At 38.7% G+C, this 16,107-nt stretch overlaps 1 protein-coding gene across 1 annotated transcript in view; it reads left to right on the top strand.

Annotated features, from left to right (window-relative positions):
- plxnd1 (plexin D1) overlaps window positions 1-16,107 on the top strand; it is a gene marked incomplete in the record, with an annotated part of 110,272 nt that overhangs the window by 63,864 nt on the left and 30,301 nt on the right. The window contains 6 exon segments of the mRNA XM_014015927.1: window positions 2,414-2,553; window positions 3,144-3,323; window positions 3,817-3,901; window positions 4,002-4,271; window positions 10,950-11,099; window positions 15,738-15,852. Of these exon segments, the coding sequence (XP_013871381.1) occupies window positions 2,414-2,553; window positions 3,144-3,323; window positions 3,817-3,901; window positions 4,002-4,271; window positions 10,950-11,099; window positions 15,738-15,852 (940 nt within the window).

The following is a 16,107-nucleotide window of genomic DNA, read 5'->3' as shown; positions in this document are numbered from 1 at the left end:
CTCTCTCTCTCTCTCTCTCTCTCTCTCTCTCTCTCTCTCTCTCTCTCTCACTCCCTTGTTTGCTGGGGGAAGCCTTCCCAAGTGTCAGCTGAGTGTTAACAAATGCATTTTATGATTCAGAGGCACACTGGTGGGAATCTTCAAACGTCCATCTGAGCTAAGAGCTATTGTCATTTAGCTTTCTCTGCCAACAAAAACAAACATGGTGATTTTTGGAACGTCCCTTTGCTGCAAATTCATCGCAGACTGAGGAAACCTAGCTAGCATTGTGTTTATTAACCTCAACCCACACAGGCTCTCACTGAAGCAGGAACATTTAACCCGTGGAAATACCCCTATGAGCCCTTTGTTTCTCTTTGTTCACAGAGAGTATTTCATATTTCAGAGGTGAAAACATTCTATCATTTCACAGCTTCTATCTGTGAATCATCCCACAGAGAAACAATCCTCATCTCAGAACTTGAAGGAACTCTAAAACAAATAAAGACCTAGCATTTCCTGCAGGAATGCACATTGCCCACCCCCAATTTACATATTGGAGAGGTGTTTGCTAAGGTTGCTTGTAGCTGGCCCAATAAGTTAATCACAATCAGATGTACATTCAAGTATTAGTTTAGGAAAGTTTCACACAAAGCTGTCTGTTGGTTTATGAGATATTCCGCTAACAGACATGACAGCCACGCATACAGACACTAATAACATTCTCGCGATCGGCAGCAGAGGATAACAAACATTGAAAAGAAACAGCTGTGGGAACTCCTTTGACTTCCTTGTGTTTCTTTAGGTTACTTAGTTTTAGTTGAGGAGGAGAGAGAGAGAGAAAAAAAAAGCATTTCTGGAGACAGGATATGTGTCTCTAACTGCATCTCCTTCCTCCAGACTTTTAACGGAAACATCTGCCTCTTTACAGCCACACTGACAAGCTAAAAACACAATAGGTGTGCCCCGTCACCACTCACTGAGGAAGTGAATCCTGTCAGCAAGAGGCATCCCTGGAGGCGGGGGTCATGCAGTGGATTGAATGTTCAGAAAGGAGTGCTGATTCTGGTAGCTGCAGATTTGAGTGGGGATAATCATCCTTGCCCAAGGATTTTCTTTCTTTCTTTCTTTCTTTTTTTTTTTTTTTTGAGTGGTGTGAATGTGTTTCCATATGTGTAAGTTAGAGGGTGTGAACATGCAGGTTTTCATGTAACCACAGCGCGGCTATCTGTGGCCCAAAGGCCTGTTGGCTTTAGCAGCAGAGTAACGTAACACAGCGTGGGCTGTCTTCACAGTTTTCTTCAATAAATTACTGCTGTAGTCAGCAGCTGTCTCAGCCAATCTGTAAACGCTGGACATTTGAACTTCAGACAGTGAGGAAAGTCTTTTATTTGGTGCCAAGATAAAAATCATAGAGCAAAAATCCAGTTTGAGCTAGAGAAACTACATTTCCTGTGAAAACGCAATGAGCATGCGGAGTGCTGAATGACTTTGCTGAAGAAGCTAAAACTGAAAGAAGCAAAACACTAGCTAAAAGTACCCAAAGACTAACTAAAAGCTAAAATTGTCAAAGGCTAACTAAAAGCCAAAAGTAGCTAAACAATATCTTGAAGCAAAAGTGGCAAAGGGTCAGCTAAAATCTAAAAGTAGCAACATCTTAGCTAAAAGTAGCAAAAGGTCAGCTTAAAGTAGCAACATTTTTGCTAAAATTAGCAAAAGGTCACCTTAAAGTAGCAACATGCTATCTAAATGTAGCAAAAGGTCAGCTTAAAGTAGCAACATTTTTGCTAAAATTAGCAAAAGGTCAGTTTAAAGTAGCAACATGCTATCTAAACGTTGCAAAAGATCAGCTTAAAGTAGCAACATGCTATCTAAAAGTAGCAAAATGTCAGCTTAAAATAGCAACATTGTAGTTAAAAGTAGCAAATGGTCAGTTTAAAGTAGCGACATGCTATTAAAAGTAGCAAAATGTCAGCTTAAAATAGCAACATGGTAGCTAAAAGTAGCAAAACGTCAGCTTAAATTAACAACATGCTAACTATAAATAGCAAAAGGTCATCTAAAAGCAAATGTAGCAAGAGACTTGCTAAAAGTAACAAAATACTAATTAAAGGCTAAATGTAATAAAATACTAGCTAAAAGACAAATGTAGTAAAAGGCTAACTTAAAAAAAATATTGTAAAATGAAAGTTGAAGGCTAAAAATAACAAAAGCTGCCTAAAAGGTACTGAATGATAGCTAAATGGTAGTTAAAAGCTAAAATTGGCAAAACACTATCTAAAAGCTGTAGTATCGAAGCATTAGCTAAAAATTCAAAGTTAAAGAATGGTAGATAAAAGCCAGTATTTATACAATAAACCCGCCTCTTCCAGTGATAGAAGATGTCAGTTGCTTAATGATAAATCTGATGTTTGTCTTGTTTGGTTAAATGCAGGTTCCAAAGCTGCAGTCCATTGCGCCAGAAAAAGGCTCTCGTGCCGGAGGAACCAGAGTCATCCTTACTGGGAAACATTTGGATATTGGCTCTCAGGTTAGAGTCAAGGTCAACAACACACTGGAATGCAACATCACAGAGTGAGTACAGATCATTATCGCTGATAATATCTCACAGAAACACACGAGATGAACATATTTACAAATGTTGATCACAACAGCTATAGCTCCAGCCTCATAATAATAATAATATACAGTAAGTTTTTAGCCCAAATCTCTGCCATGAAAGGTGGCGAGTGATGACCTTTAATTTAAACATGTTTGTTGTTTGAAGATCTTTGAAACTTGACCTGGATTTGCCTGAAGTGGAAAGTCTTAATGAATTTGAATTCACCCCCATTAAATTTACAAAGTGTTTGGACTTGTTTCATTTGCTTTCTACAGTCTTTTTTTAACAGGAGATATTAAATGCATGAAGTGGTAATTAAATATTCATGTTGAATGGCTTCGCGAGGCCCACATATCTTGCTCACAAGATTAAATTCAGCACTTTTACTTGTTGCCATAGCGCATACCAAAATAGCTCCATGACTTCTGTGAAAGTCTGCCAAGCTGCAATAAAAAATGACTTTTAATTGTAAGTGGAAACGTTTTTAGGATTAAACATTTTTAGATGGAGCGAGTTATGTGGTAACGATGTTTACCTCTTTTTTTTCTTTCTTTTTTTTAAGGAAAACAGATGAAACCATTGAATGCATCATGCCTCCAGCCCTGCAGGCGCACGCTGAGTCAGTGGTAGTGTGTGTGGAGTTTGAGGACCGTCCTTGTGATGGTTTGGAGCTCAGCACCACTTACACCTACGAGAAGAACCCCACTATTGTCTCCATCCATCCGAAAAAGACCTTCCTCAGGTGAGCAGACTGCTACGTGCACCGCAAGCATTAACATTTCTCTTGGACTCATTCCCAGTTCTTCATCAGGAGTGAGAGGCTTTTCTTTATCCTGCTCTGGTGTAAATAACAAACCATGACAGGGCTGTGGCAAACCTTTGACATGTTTACTGTAAACGTGGTTCATTATGAACCAGAGGCTGAAAAGGCAAGAGTCTGCCTGTGCTTCTGAGTTTCTTTGTCTTCATGTTAGCAAAATATTTCATGAAGCACTGGACAGACTTTACTGAAATGTCAGAGTAGTCATTGGATGCGATCGTTCATGACGTCTGTTCCAAAGCTTGATGGCTGTGACTCCATCCCATGTCATCATAAAACTATTTAGGTTTAAGACGCTGGAATAAAAGGCGTCAGGAAATAAGCATACCTTCAAGAAATGCTAGATCTCTTGTTGAGAGTTTTGCTCATTTTCTTCCCGGGCTGAGTCTTGGTTCTGTTCTTGTGTGTTCCTCAGTGGTGGCAGGACCATCACTGTCACCGGTCAGGGTTTTGACCTGGTGCAGAGCGTCACCATGGAGGTACTGGAAATTGGGCAAACGGTGAGCAATCAATAAAGTTGTCTTCTTTTCCGCAGAGAACTCTATTTTAATCATTTAATAAGTGAGTGTACAAGAAACGAGTATAACCTGTATTCCACAGCCCTGTGCCGTGCTCTCCCCCACCACCATCACCTGCCCATCCCCGTCCTCCAGTCAGTCCGAGGAAACCTCTGTGCAGTTCATCCTGAATGGAGTCATCTACACTGGGGACAGCCCGTCCTCCTCTAAAAACGAGGCAGAGGAGGAAAATGGGGAACCTCAAAAGGGTAGATTCCTATTGGAGTATGTGGAGGACCCTCAGTTCTTCACCGCCAACAAGGAGAAGCTGATAAAACACCATTCAGGAGAGCCGCTGACGCTCATCATTAATGTAAGTGACACTGCAGTGATATGATTAACTGGGGGAAATAGCACTTTTTTAAAATAAACTGTGAATGGTGGGTGATGAAAGACTTTTCTGCCTTCTGCTGAAGCTGAAATTGTGTTTTTGAAGCTAAAAAAGGTGGAACAATCACTAAAAGCTTAAAGGAGCAAAGCACTAGCTAAAGCTAAAATAAGCAAAGATATTACCTAAAAAACTTAACAGGATAAAAATGGTTGTGAAAAGCAATAAAACATCAACTAAAAGCTAAATGTATCAAAGAAATAAATAAAACTAAAACTAATTTAATGTTAGCTAGAAGCTTATACGCAAAAGGCTAAGGAGCAAAAGATTAACAAAAGTGGCTATTTTATTTTATTTTATTCTTTAACCTTTATTTAACCAAACAAATCCCATTCAGATCGCAGGTTTCTTTTGCAAGTGAGGTATAGGCCAGCTGAATAGTAGCTAAAAATAGCAACTTGCTAGCTAAAGTAGCAAAAGGCTAATTAGAAGCTACCCGTAGCAAAAGTCAAGCAACAAACACAACAGCATTGTCCTGGCCCTTTGGTCTTCACTCACTGGCAGTGTTCAGAGGACTCCTGACAAGTCTGAAGAACATTCCTGTTTCCCACAGTCCAATAGGTGATGTTATGGAGGATGGCTTTCTTTTTATCTTTTCAGTCTGCGTGATGAGTAAATCACTTATTATGCAGATCAGATTTTATGTGGCCAATGTGAGACAAAATGAACAAACCATCTCAAAGACGGCAGGAAAATTGATTAATTTCATTATTTTCTCAAGGATTACGGTACATGTTTGCACTTGGACTCTGTCAATATTTTACAATTTGTGTTGCATTAATGAGGACAAATGCTGAAGACACAGAGTTTAGTCCAAGAATCTATGATCAAACAGAACTTAGTGATGCTCTGCTTACATTAAATTTAATTTTTATTATGGTAATACTAAGCAGGTATAATGCTTAGCTCCTAATGTTAGTTTGCTCATAATAATTGTCATGAAAGGCTGGTGATTATGTAATTACCTGTGTTTGTTTGTCTGTCAGAGAAATATGTCATGAGCCACTGGACAGTGACGGGTATGTGATTTATTTGGAAGTTTGGCTCTGCGGTTGATGAGAAACAAAATTATTGTCGCTGATGAACCAGTCAGCCAACAAATTCTGCTGTTCTTACAGTCATTTCACAAATGTGACTCATTAACTAATTACAAATCCATCAAATAATTATAATTTATGGTTTATAGAGCGTAATCAGATTAAAAGTATGAATATTTTCCAATAAAATCAAACCTCTGACCGAAACATTTTAGGAATGAAACATTCAACTCAAAGCTTTGGATGACTGTTGTTTGGTTTGTTTTGTTTTTTTCTGTTTTTTTTTTCCAAAAGCATCCCTGCCAACAACATGACAACCCTGACTGTGTGCTGCAGACTTTAGCTGACTGTGTCCTTATTCATATTCTCCTAAACCAGAGGCTCATAAAAACACATCAAAGGCCCTGTCCTGTTAAACATGTTGATTTCTGTTGGAGGTGTGAGGTGTGTGTGTGTGTGTGTGGGGGGGGGGGCGGGGGCAGCTCAGCGTGACGTCTCACGTTTGTACGCTCTGGCTGATCTAAGCACCTGTCTGCTTGCATTCATCACCCCCGAAGCGCCACTGGCTGTGACGCCATGTGGCGCGTGTAAGTGAACGACACAGATGTGGAGTTGGAACGCGAGGCCACTTCCTCTTTCTGTGTTGGCGTGTTCTGGGAGGAGACCACCGCGGGTCTGCCGCCTCAGACTGTCGACACGGGCGACTCCTTTGTTGTTTCCTGATTATATTTTTAGGAAGGTGGAATCCAGTGGTGGTGGACCTGAGGGGGGGGGAAGAGAGAGAGGCTGGAGACAGAAAGCGTTTTATTAAGCAGCTTGGTATTCATCCAGTCTGCAGAGGTGGAATGTGTGCAGGCTCTGCTTTTATTATACTTTAAACTTTATAATGAAGTTCTTTGCAACCTGACTAAAGTTTGTGTTAATATTAGAGATGTAGGATTGCATCATGTTTGCATTACGCCCAATCACTTTTGTATTTTAGTTTATGTTCTTTGTGTCTGTTGTGAGGAAGCACTTGTTGACAAAGACCCGGGAGGCTGCATCCTGCAGGAGGGACCCTTAGGGTGTAATCACAGAAAGGAAACTCTGGTGATAAACACACACGCTTCCTCACTTGGCCTAATTACATCGAAGGGAAATTGCAGCCTCATACAGAGTACAGGCCAGTATTTTTTTGAATGTCTGGCCATCGCTCTAATTAGCAGTCATAACAATCATAATGTTGTGTACACCCGGTTAATTGCAAAAACCCAAAAACTACGGTGCCATCATCTGACCACCAGGTTTGTCAAAAAAAAAGAATCAGGAAAGAACTAGATAGATAGATAGATAGATAGATAGATAGATAGATAGATAGATAGATAGATAGATAGATAGATAGATAGATAGATAGATAGATAGATAGANTAGATAGATAGATAGATAGATAGATAGATAGATAGATAGATAGATAGATAGATAGATAGATAGATAGATAGATAGATAGATAGATAGACAGACTTTATTACAGACTCAAGGTCCAATTTGCATAAAAAGAAGATAAAAAAACAAAGAATAAAAAAGTACAAAAAGGTTCCTAACCATTCAGGAGGCAGTCATACCAATGCTTCCAAAGCACAAATGAGTGTTTTACTGCACTATATGTAACATTAGTCAACTGTAAAATAATTCTATTATTAGACACATTTAAACGACAAATAAATTTGTACATAAACTTTCTTAAAACAACCATCAATGTGCTGACATGAGCAGATACAAACAGTTCACTGGCACTGGTCTATCTGGGCTTATTTAACAAAAGTCTTAGTGCATCATTATAAGCCACATTCAATCTATGAAGACCGGCTTTTTTAAAATTGCACCACAAATGTGCCGTATACAGAGAAGTACAATATGATCTGAACAAGTTCGTTTTCACTTCATCAGAACAGAGTCCAAACTTACGGACAAGGATATTTGCCTGAGCATATCATATGAACTTGACGGTAAATGTCCTCATCATCAGACATGTCAACACATGGTCAAGATATTTTACTTCATTAGAGACATTCAAAAAAGTCCCAGATAGCTTAAAAATTGGAAATACACCATTTTTGTCCTCTTTAGTGCAACAGATCACCTATTTTGGTTTCAAATTACCAGGATGTGTATGTTTGTCTCACTTTTCTTACAGGATAAACTTAACTCACCCATCTCATACATTCTGATCAGAAAGCAACTTCAGTTAAAGCGTTTGTTTTTGTAGCATCAAACATGTAAAAAAAAAGGTCATAGAATGATTACATGCTTAAAGTGCAGCTTTAATTTGACAGTAAGCTCGACCAAAGTGGAATAAATGTAGCAACTAAAGCTTCCTAACATGTAAACCTCCTTTTTTTTTCAAAAGTTGAAATGTACTTAGCCAAATGAGTCAAAAGCTCTTTTATGAAAAGATGAAGGGGGACTCCTTCATACCACACAGTACAGGAAGTATCATCAACCAAGTCTACTATGAAAGGAAATGTGAAGCACACAATAACTCATATTGTCTGACAAGAGTGGTGATAATTTGTGGCTCTTTTGAGCTGCCGATGAACTCATCTTCATAGCAAAGTATGTTACTCAGAACTTTGGCCATCTGTCCGACAGCTAAAGCTTAACTGATGCAACAACCCTGAGCACCGCAGCAAGTCTACAGCTGAGTTGCAGATTAGGAAAAGAGTCAAGGTGTTGCAACGCTCCATTCAAAATTCAGACAAATGAAATGGAAGGTTGCAAATGCTCAGTCCTTTGGATGTTTCAGATTGCAAATCTCAGTAAACTGAAGCAATGTTGTAAAGCAACTTGTGCCAGATTTTCTTCACAGTGACTTGAAAGACGGATGAGGTCATATTTAGAAGAATACATTGAATTATTGCTGCTAAGAGTGATTTTACAAACTGTTCAATAGATTTTACGTCAACGACTCCATTTTATCCTGTCAGTCAATGACTGTGTAATATGTGCCATTGTTGGAGGTTGTGCTCTCTTATGTTTGGGATTTAAAATGACGAGGTATTTTTTTCTTCATGATATAAGAGCAGAAAAAGTTGGTCTGAAAGCACTCATCAGCTAGTACCTGTGGTTCACGCTGACCTTGAAACAGTCCAGCACATAACAAGACAAACACCAAAACTGAGCGGATGAAATACAGAGAGATCTGTGCCTGGGATTGAAAGGCAGCATTAAAGTCAAATTTAGAGACAACTCAAAAGGTGATGGAGAATTACTGGCAGCAGATGTGACTTTCAGACCCAGACTGAGAATAAATTACCATTAAATTAAATTTATCACACATTTCATTGAATTTTATTCAGTGATATGTACGGTATTCTGCTAATAGACAGACAATGTTGGCTCCAATAGTTATTATCAAAATATTAAACAAGAACAACCATCTTAACTTACACTGACATACTGATTGATGAGATATTGTGCTAACATGGACACAAACACTGGCTAAAACATTGAAACAAAAGTTTGAAGTTCATAAAATACCAAGAACTGAAAAGCAACCTAGAAAACACAAAGAATGCTAATCCCAGCTATGAGCATCTCCATCATCAGAGCAGAACCTTCAAGCTCTCACACCTCTGTTCGACGACCCGAGCCTGAAGGGCGAGCGCCCACACAGGGGAGCATCCAGGCAATAAAACTGTACGGCTGTAAAAATAGGACCCAATAAAAATGTCCCCGTAAGGCTGATATGACTGTCCTCTGAAATAAAACTTTCTAACTAGAAATTCATAAAATCTAAGAAATGTATTGTATCCATATTAAAGGGCTATTCCAGGATTTTACCTCATGATAGTTTTGGGGCAGAAAGAAAAAATATAAAACTGATGGCTTTATAATTTTAATAATGTTTAAACAAATTAATACGATCTATTGTATGAAAGCTATATATGGAAAAACAACTTCAGAAGTTCAATTTTTTTTACAGTGAAACCTTATTAAATGTTTTCCTAAATCTTTACTTCCAGATAAACATGGCTCACTTTGCAGACCTACATTGTGTAAAGCAGCTATCCCGTGATAGCTAACTACCACCCAGCTGTAGAAAACTCACTGTAGAGCTTCTGAAGACTCAGTCCTGCTACATTACAGCCCGATTGCTACAACTCCACATGACTCACTGTCACACATGAAGTGTAAAATCAGGGGAGTGTCCCTTTAATTAATATCACTCCCAGTAGTGAGATGGGGGTGGTTGGGTGGAAGTAGGGCACATTTATTATAACAGTAAAGGAGTTGAAGATGTTGCATTGAACCAGGCAGGGATGACTATCAGTGTTTGTTTGGAGAAACTTTCCTTTGAGTTCAGTCAGCAGGAATGTTTGCTGCTTTAAGCTGAACTGCAGCCCAGATTGGATCAGTTTTCAGCTGCCTTTCTTCTCTCTGTGCTCATGTGGATGGGTATGACTGCAAACATATGGGGGTTGAGTACGGCAGATGTTTGTGTATGTATTTGATTTTATTTCCCCCCACTAGTTCTTAGCTACATTGCTGCTCATTTGCTTGCACTACTTCGACATTTTGGTGCACAGCTTCAACAAACCCTCTTAGTTAAGACTTCTAGGCAACAACTGGCACATTTGATGGAGATGAAGGGGGACTACGCAGCAGTTTTGCTGCACTAGTGCCCCAAAGGTCTCAACTAGTTTGCTGACCGCTGAACAAAGCCAGTCTGCCACTGTGTTGTACAAGTTAACTGATGATCATAAAAAACATTTGCATGTTCACAAATTTTCTCCTTACGAGTTAATTAGTACACCTAAAAATGTCAACAAGTAAAGTAGTGCACATACTTAACTAGTAACGCCCAGACTGCTTCCTAGATGACTAGTTTAGCCTTAATAGTAGTGCTTACCCAATACCCGCTTTTATACAACTAAGCATCAAAATGCCCCGATACTCGTTACCGAAATGAGCATGGATATTGAGATCAAAGTTATTATAGTTAACTAAAACTAACTACATAACGAAAACTGAAATTGAACAAACATTTTAGTTAAATAAATTAAATAAAAACTGTAATAAAATGGTTTTAGGTTTTAATTCAGTAAGTACTTGTTATCAGTAGTGTGTATCATGAGTACCCAAACTGTAATAGTCATACTCAATTTGAGAAAACCTGGTGTCAGGACACCCCTACTTAAAAGTTTACTAGTACATAAAAAACGTGAACTACTCGACTAATGTTTGCCAGGTAACATTTAAGGGTTTTTGACACTTATTAGCAAACTTATACAACATATTTGTCAACTATTTTAGTCCAGTGGTTCACTAGTGCATAAAAAAAACAACTAGCTGGGACTGCTGAGCTTATCCCATTAAGTGCTATTAATTGGCAAAAAGGTCCTGCTAATAAGAGTATTTATAGCTAGTGCAGTGTTATTTGAACCTGTGCAACCAAATGTGCAACTATTACAAAGTAGTTGATAACCAGTGGGATAAAACAACACACTTATATCAAGCGGACTGAATAAGTGTACAAATGGCTTGCCATAGCTGAAGCCCTACATGAATGTTATCTGTTCTGGAGCAGAAAGTGCCGAGCGACCTGGAGCTGCAGCTGGAGGAATACTCAGTGATGATTGGCCCCTATCCCTGCAACATCAGCTTCCATAATGACCAGCTGTTCCACTGCACCATCAACGGACTGCTGAGCTCCAGCGAGAGCGAGCTGCCCGTCACTGTGAGTATGAAAACATGCAAAGCACGGCAGCACAACACCAACACGCACATCTAACCCCCGTCTTGAAAATATTTCTCGACAGGCCCTGATAATTTAAGCTCATCACCCATCTGTCATTTAGTTATTAAAGCCAAATATTTAGTCAGAACCGGCACCATCTGTGATATTAACCGAAACAGATTTGACGTGCTGGAGCCCATGCTCTCTAAGTAAAGATGTCTGTGCTGCTTTCACATGAATTATGAATGGTCCGTGGTTTCTGAGCATGCTGCCGTGACATTATTCAGGTGGTGAGCGGTCACTCAGTGACAGAAACAACAAAACACTGACACACAGTATTTAATCAATTGTTTGTTGTGGCCTTTGTCACCCCATCTATCACTGCAGACACCTTCTAGTCACACTGATACTCAGTTCATCAAAGTCAGCGATGATTTCTCTCTTCTTTTTTCTTCCAACTTACTAAGTTAAGATGTAAATCAGCCTAATGCAGCTCTGATAAAACCAAATAGTTTCCTTCCTTTGCCCATCTCTCGATTCCATCTGTTGTCCATTCTGGTCTGTTTTTATGGAGCTTTGTGAAGGATAAAATCTCAATTGTATTTAAATGTGAGCTAAACTGGGCGTAGTTTGCTGAAAAGCTCCAGAAACTGTTCTGGTCATACGTTTGCACACACATGGCATAAAGAACATGTAAAATCGTGGGTTTTAATGATTTATTTTAACCACTATGTTTTTTCCAGGGTAAACAAATTGTAAAACACTGCAGTGATTAAAAAAAAAGAATTGTGTTTGAAATAATTGTGCATTATTCCTTATACACACTGGGTTAAATCACAAATACAGGCTTAAAACCATATATGCTCTAATATTGAACGTCCACTAGGAATTTGCACCTCGACCCCAGGCTTTGTGTTTCGATCAACAAGCTTCTGGCCTCATTGTGGATGAATATTTGATGATTTCTTTAGACAGTATTGTTACCATGTGTTTGGGTAGTTTTATTTATTTATTTATTTATTTATTTATTTATTTATTTATTTTTCATTTTGCATAGATATGGTTTTTAAAGACAGCCCATACATTTTCTGTAGGGTTGAGGTCAGGGCTTTAGGAAAGTCCTTCCAGAAACTTAATGTTAGCCCGTTTCATTCATTCAGAAATCAGTTCTTACAGATGTTTGGGATCATTGTCACCTATTGTCCAAGCTTCAACAAGCTAGCTGTTGATTTGAGGTGAAGCTAATTGTGTTTCATCTAAACTCTTCCATCCACATTATACAGTACAATGCACCAGCCCCACATTATGATGCTACCACCATCATGCTGGACAGTTGGTGCAGTGTTTTTAGGCCTGGAAGCCACACCAAGCTATACATTTCATGTTGTTCCCTCTTCATGTTTTTAAACCCATTTCAGTCAGAAATAAGGCTCTCTGACTTCCCCTCCCCTCTCTTGGTGTACCTGTGGCATGCTCAGGTGCCCGCCCACCTCATCTGTCAATCAGGACCTCTTGAAATAAACACAAGCACTTAGCACAGGCATGGAGGCGGGGCAAAGGTCAGATGAGATGTCATAACACAAATGGGTGGGCTAGCTCGCCCATGCGAGCACCGCAGGGCGAGGGGGTCAGACGCGACAGGGTCGTAAAGACAGGGAACACTTATATTTTCCTTTGTGTCGGCACGTTTTAATAAACGCGCTGAGGCAGAGCTCGTGGCCGTTTGTGTTTTTTCTACTTGCTTTCAGTGGCAGATCTATTTTTACGTGCCTCTGCCCGGAGCGAAACAGGAACGTGGAGCAATGGCATTTTCCCCTCCATTACACCAGGTCATGTTGGTGCAGTTTCTGGAAGAGGGCCTCCCCTTGCTGCTTCATGGAAATAAATGCCCTAACTACGAAAGAAAGTAGGGAATGTTGACGATGAGGAAACACAGTGAAGTTGTTTCTCTTACTATAAGACCACTCCAAGAAGGATTTGGTCTGAGGACTGGAGGCTTTTTATCCGGGTCTGTCTTTATTAAGTATGTAGGTGAAGCAGAGGGAATGATGTGAGCAGAGACCACAGAGTCCCTGCTGACTTATCAAAAAGGCAGAAGTGAAACTTTTTTCCTTGTCACATCTGGGTTAGTTTGAACTGAGTGCCTCTACCAGCTCTTTGCAGTGGGAGAACATTTTTCAAAATCTACAATGTGTATATTTTTATTATTTCTTTTGCATGTGTGCACCTGTCTCCATGACAAAATGAATGGGCTTGCATGTGTGTGCAGGCGTCTGCGTCCCTGGTGGGAAATGTTTATCTGCATATGTGGTAGGCTTGTTACAAAGTAATGTAGGGACACCTAATTTACTTGGGGTTTTTTTTTGTCTCTTAAATATTTCTTGTAATACTTTATAAGTCAAGGATTTAAAACATCTGTTAAATTATTTAAGTGAGTTTTAAACTCAGGCTTCAAAGGGATGTTCTTTTTTTTTTTATTAAACTCTTTCTAGAGTTGTCTCCTCCACAGTCTACAAAGTCCAACATCTTCTTTTTCAGACAAATTAATGCTATTACAAGTCTAGTTGAACCAATATTCCACAGTTTGACTGTAAAAATGTAATATTTATCAAATAGCCAAATAGACAATTTGTTATATTTCTTAGTTTTTATATCAAATTATTGCTTGAACTTTAAAGAATCAGATATGACATGTTGGTTTTCACAGTCAATAAATAATATATGTTAGTTGGTGTGCTTACAGATTGTGTTCAAAAGTTCAAAACGTTGGGAAAAAAGGCTAAACCTGGGAGTCAAAAAGATAGTAGAGATCATTTGTAATCAGGTTCTGTGGAAAAGTCATGAACATGTAAAATATTGTAGCTCATTCTTAAATGGCCTGAATCTAAATAGATAAAAAAGTAAAAAAAAATTATCAGATTGATGAGCTAATGGCTAGTCCAAGTGGGGCCAAGACAAACACTTCATAGCAGTTCCTGTAATTTCTATTTCATAAACTTTTATATATTTGGCAGTTTAGCATTTAAATAGTAATTTACATATTTGATGTGTCAGGAAAATAGCAGCCAGCTGTAGCACCTTCTGTCTGTAGAACTTCCCACAGGAATCAAAATATTTAAGCTAAAATGATTTTAAAAGAAATAAAAAAGGCTTACAAAATACCTTTCATATGAAAATTTTATGGTTGGAGTGCCATCAGTGATCCACTTCAACCTTAACCCTGCAGGGACTAGAGCCATTAGCTTGTTAGTCTGGTCAGAACAAAGCTTTTTCCTCCAAAGTATGGTTGTTTAAAGAGCTGTCTACAACAGGGAAGATATTGATTGTTCGTAATCTTTCCACAGAATCCCACTTCAAAAGATCTTAGCTATCACTATAAAAGAAACGGGAGCTCAAAGAGCTTCTTCCAGACTAAAGATGAACCGTGTAAAGCTCCAAAATCAGAACGAATATAAACTATGAATCATTCAAGGCTCTCTACCACAGTTCTGTACTAAAATCTATCGAGCTGAAAATGGGTATATACATCTCCTTTAATGTTGCTCTTCTTAATAACTTCGCTGTCTTTTTTAAAAGCCTTCAGCTTTTATCTTTATTTCCTAAATTTGCTTTACAGGCTGCGTGATGAATTGCAGAGCTTTAAAAACGGGACAACAAAAGGTTATTGTTAGTCAAGCAAGTACCCAGGGATGGCAGCTAAAATTAAATCAGTTTGAGAAGAGTTGCATTTCTTGAGAGGTTTATTTCGGGATTTCATTTCATTAAGTCAGCTGCAGTTATATTTATTGCTGCTAACATCATTTTTTTTTCACTTTAAAGCCCATTTAGTGCTTTGCTGTTAAAGTCTTTGTACAAGTTTACAATTACCTGAAGATGACGTTTTAACAACTGCTCACACAAAAATATTGGTGCTATTTTTAGCAGTTTTCTGGGCTTGTTGTGAGCTGAAGATGCATGATATGTGTGTGTAGCCAAAGTTTGTTTTGACAGGTAATGCGTTAAATTACTAGTTACCATGTTAAAATACCTATAATAAGTAATGTCTCAATAAAACCTGCCTTATTAAGTGAAATGATTTAGTTTTATGATTTAATGATTCCATTTGCTAAAATACTGCAAATATGAAATAAATTCCTTTCATGTTTAATTTTCATATTTTTTAATTTATAAAATTATGACCTCTTATAATGACTCTGAACAGAACTGTTAAAGTTTTTCTTCAAAGTTCAAAGAGATGTTAAGGCTAAATGTGTGAGACAATCTTATCTGCTTTATGGCTAGGTATGTTAAAATTTGTCAAGTAAGATGGTGTGTGGGCTACTTCTTGGTAATATGGAGGCCCATCATTCCTTGGAAATATTCATGTTGCCCACAAAGTTTTAAACAATGACCTCATGCACTGCTACAGATCTTAGTTTCACTTTCTTAGATACAAACTAAAACATGTACACGACTGTCCCTGTTTTATGACGGTGTGTGGTAAAAACAAGAAAAACAGTCTCCCAAAAATAAGTATAGATGTGATTATTATAAGATCTGTGATGTTTCAGAGTCCCCTTAAAGGAGACATAAGAGAAGGCAGGGTTTGAAGGATTGTGACCCAGTTTCAGCAAACATGTTTTTTTTTTTCTTTTCTAGGTGCAAGTAGGGAACTTCCATAAAACTATCGCCAGAGTGCAGCTCGGCGGCAGCGAGCTGGCCATCGTGGTCTCCATTGTGGTGTGCTGTGTTCTTCTGCTGCTGTGCACAGTGGGTAGGTAGAGTTCTCACACACACACGCACACACTAGTGGATGATGGATGTGTGCTTGCTGCAGCAATGGGTGCTCCAGATGTGGAAAAGATAAAAGGAGTTCTGGGGGTCATAGTTTCATGCACTTGCTTCATCCCTCCTTCAGTATTCAGTGCACAAAGAGCCCAATGTTCATCTCTCTGTCTGCTCAGTGTGTGTGTGTGTGTGTGTGTGTGTGTGTGTGTGTGTGTGTGTGTGTGTGTGTGTGTGTGTGTGT

Source organism: Austrofundulus limnaeus, unplaced genomic scaffold, assembly GCF_001266775.1.
Source record: "Austrofundulus limnaeus strain Quisiro unplaced genomic scaffold, Austrofundulus_limnaeus-1.0 Scaffold3, whole genome shotgun sequence".
In the NCBI taxonomy this organism is placed as follows: domain Eukaryota; kingdom Metazoa; phylum Chordata; class Actinopteri; order Cyprinodontiformes; family Rivulidae; genus Austrofundulus; species Austrofundulus limnaeus.
Note: the sequence above shows the minus strand (reverse complement) of the source record. Positions and strands in the feature narration are given on the sequence as shown.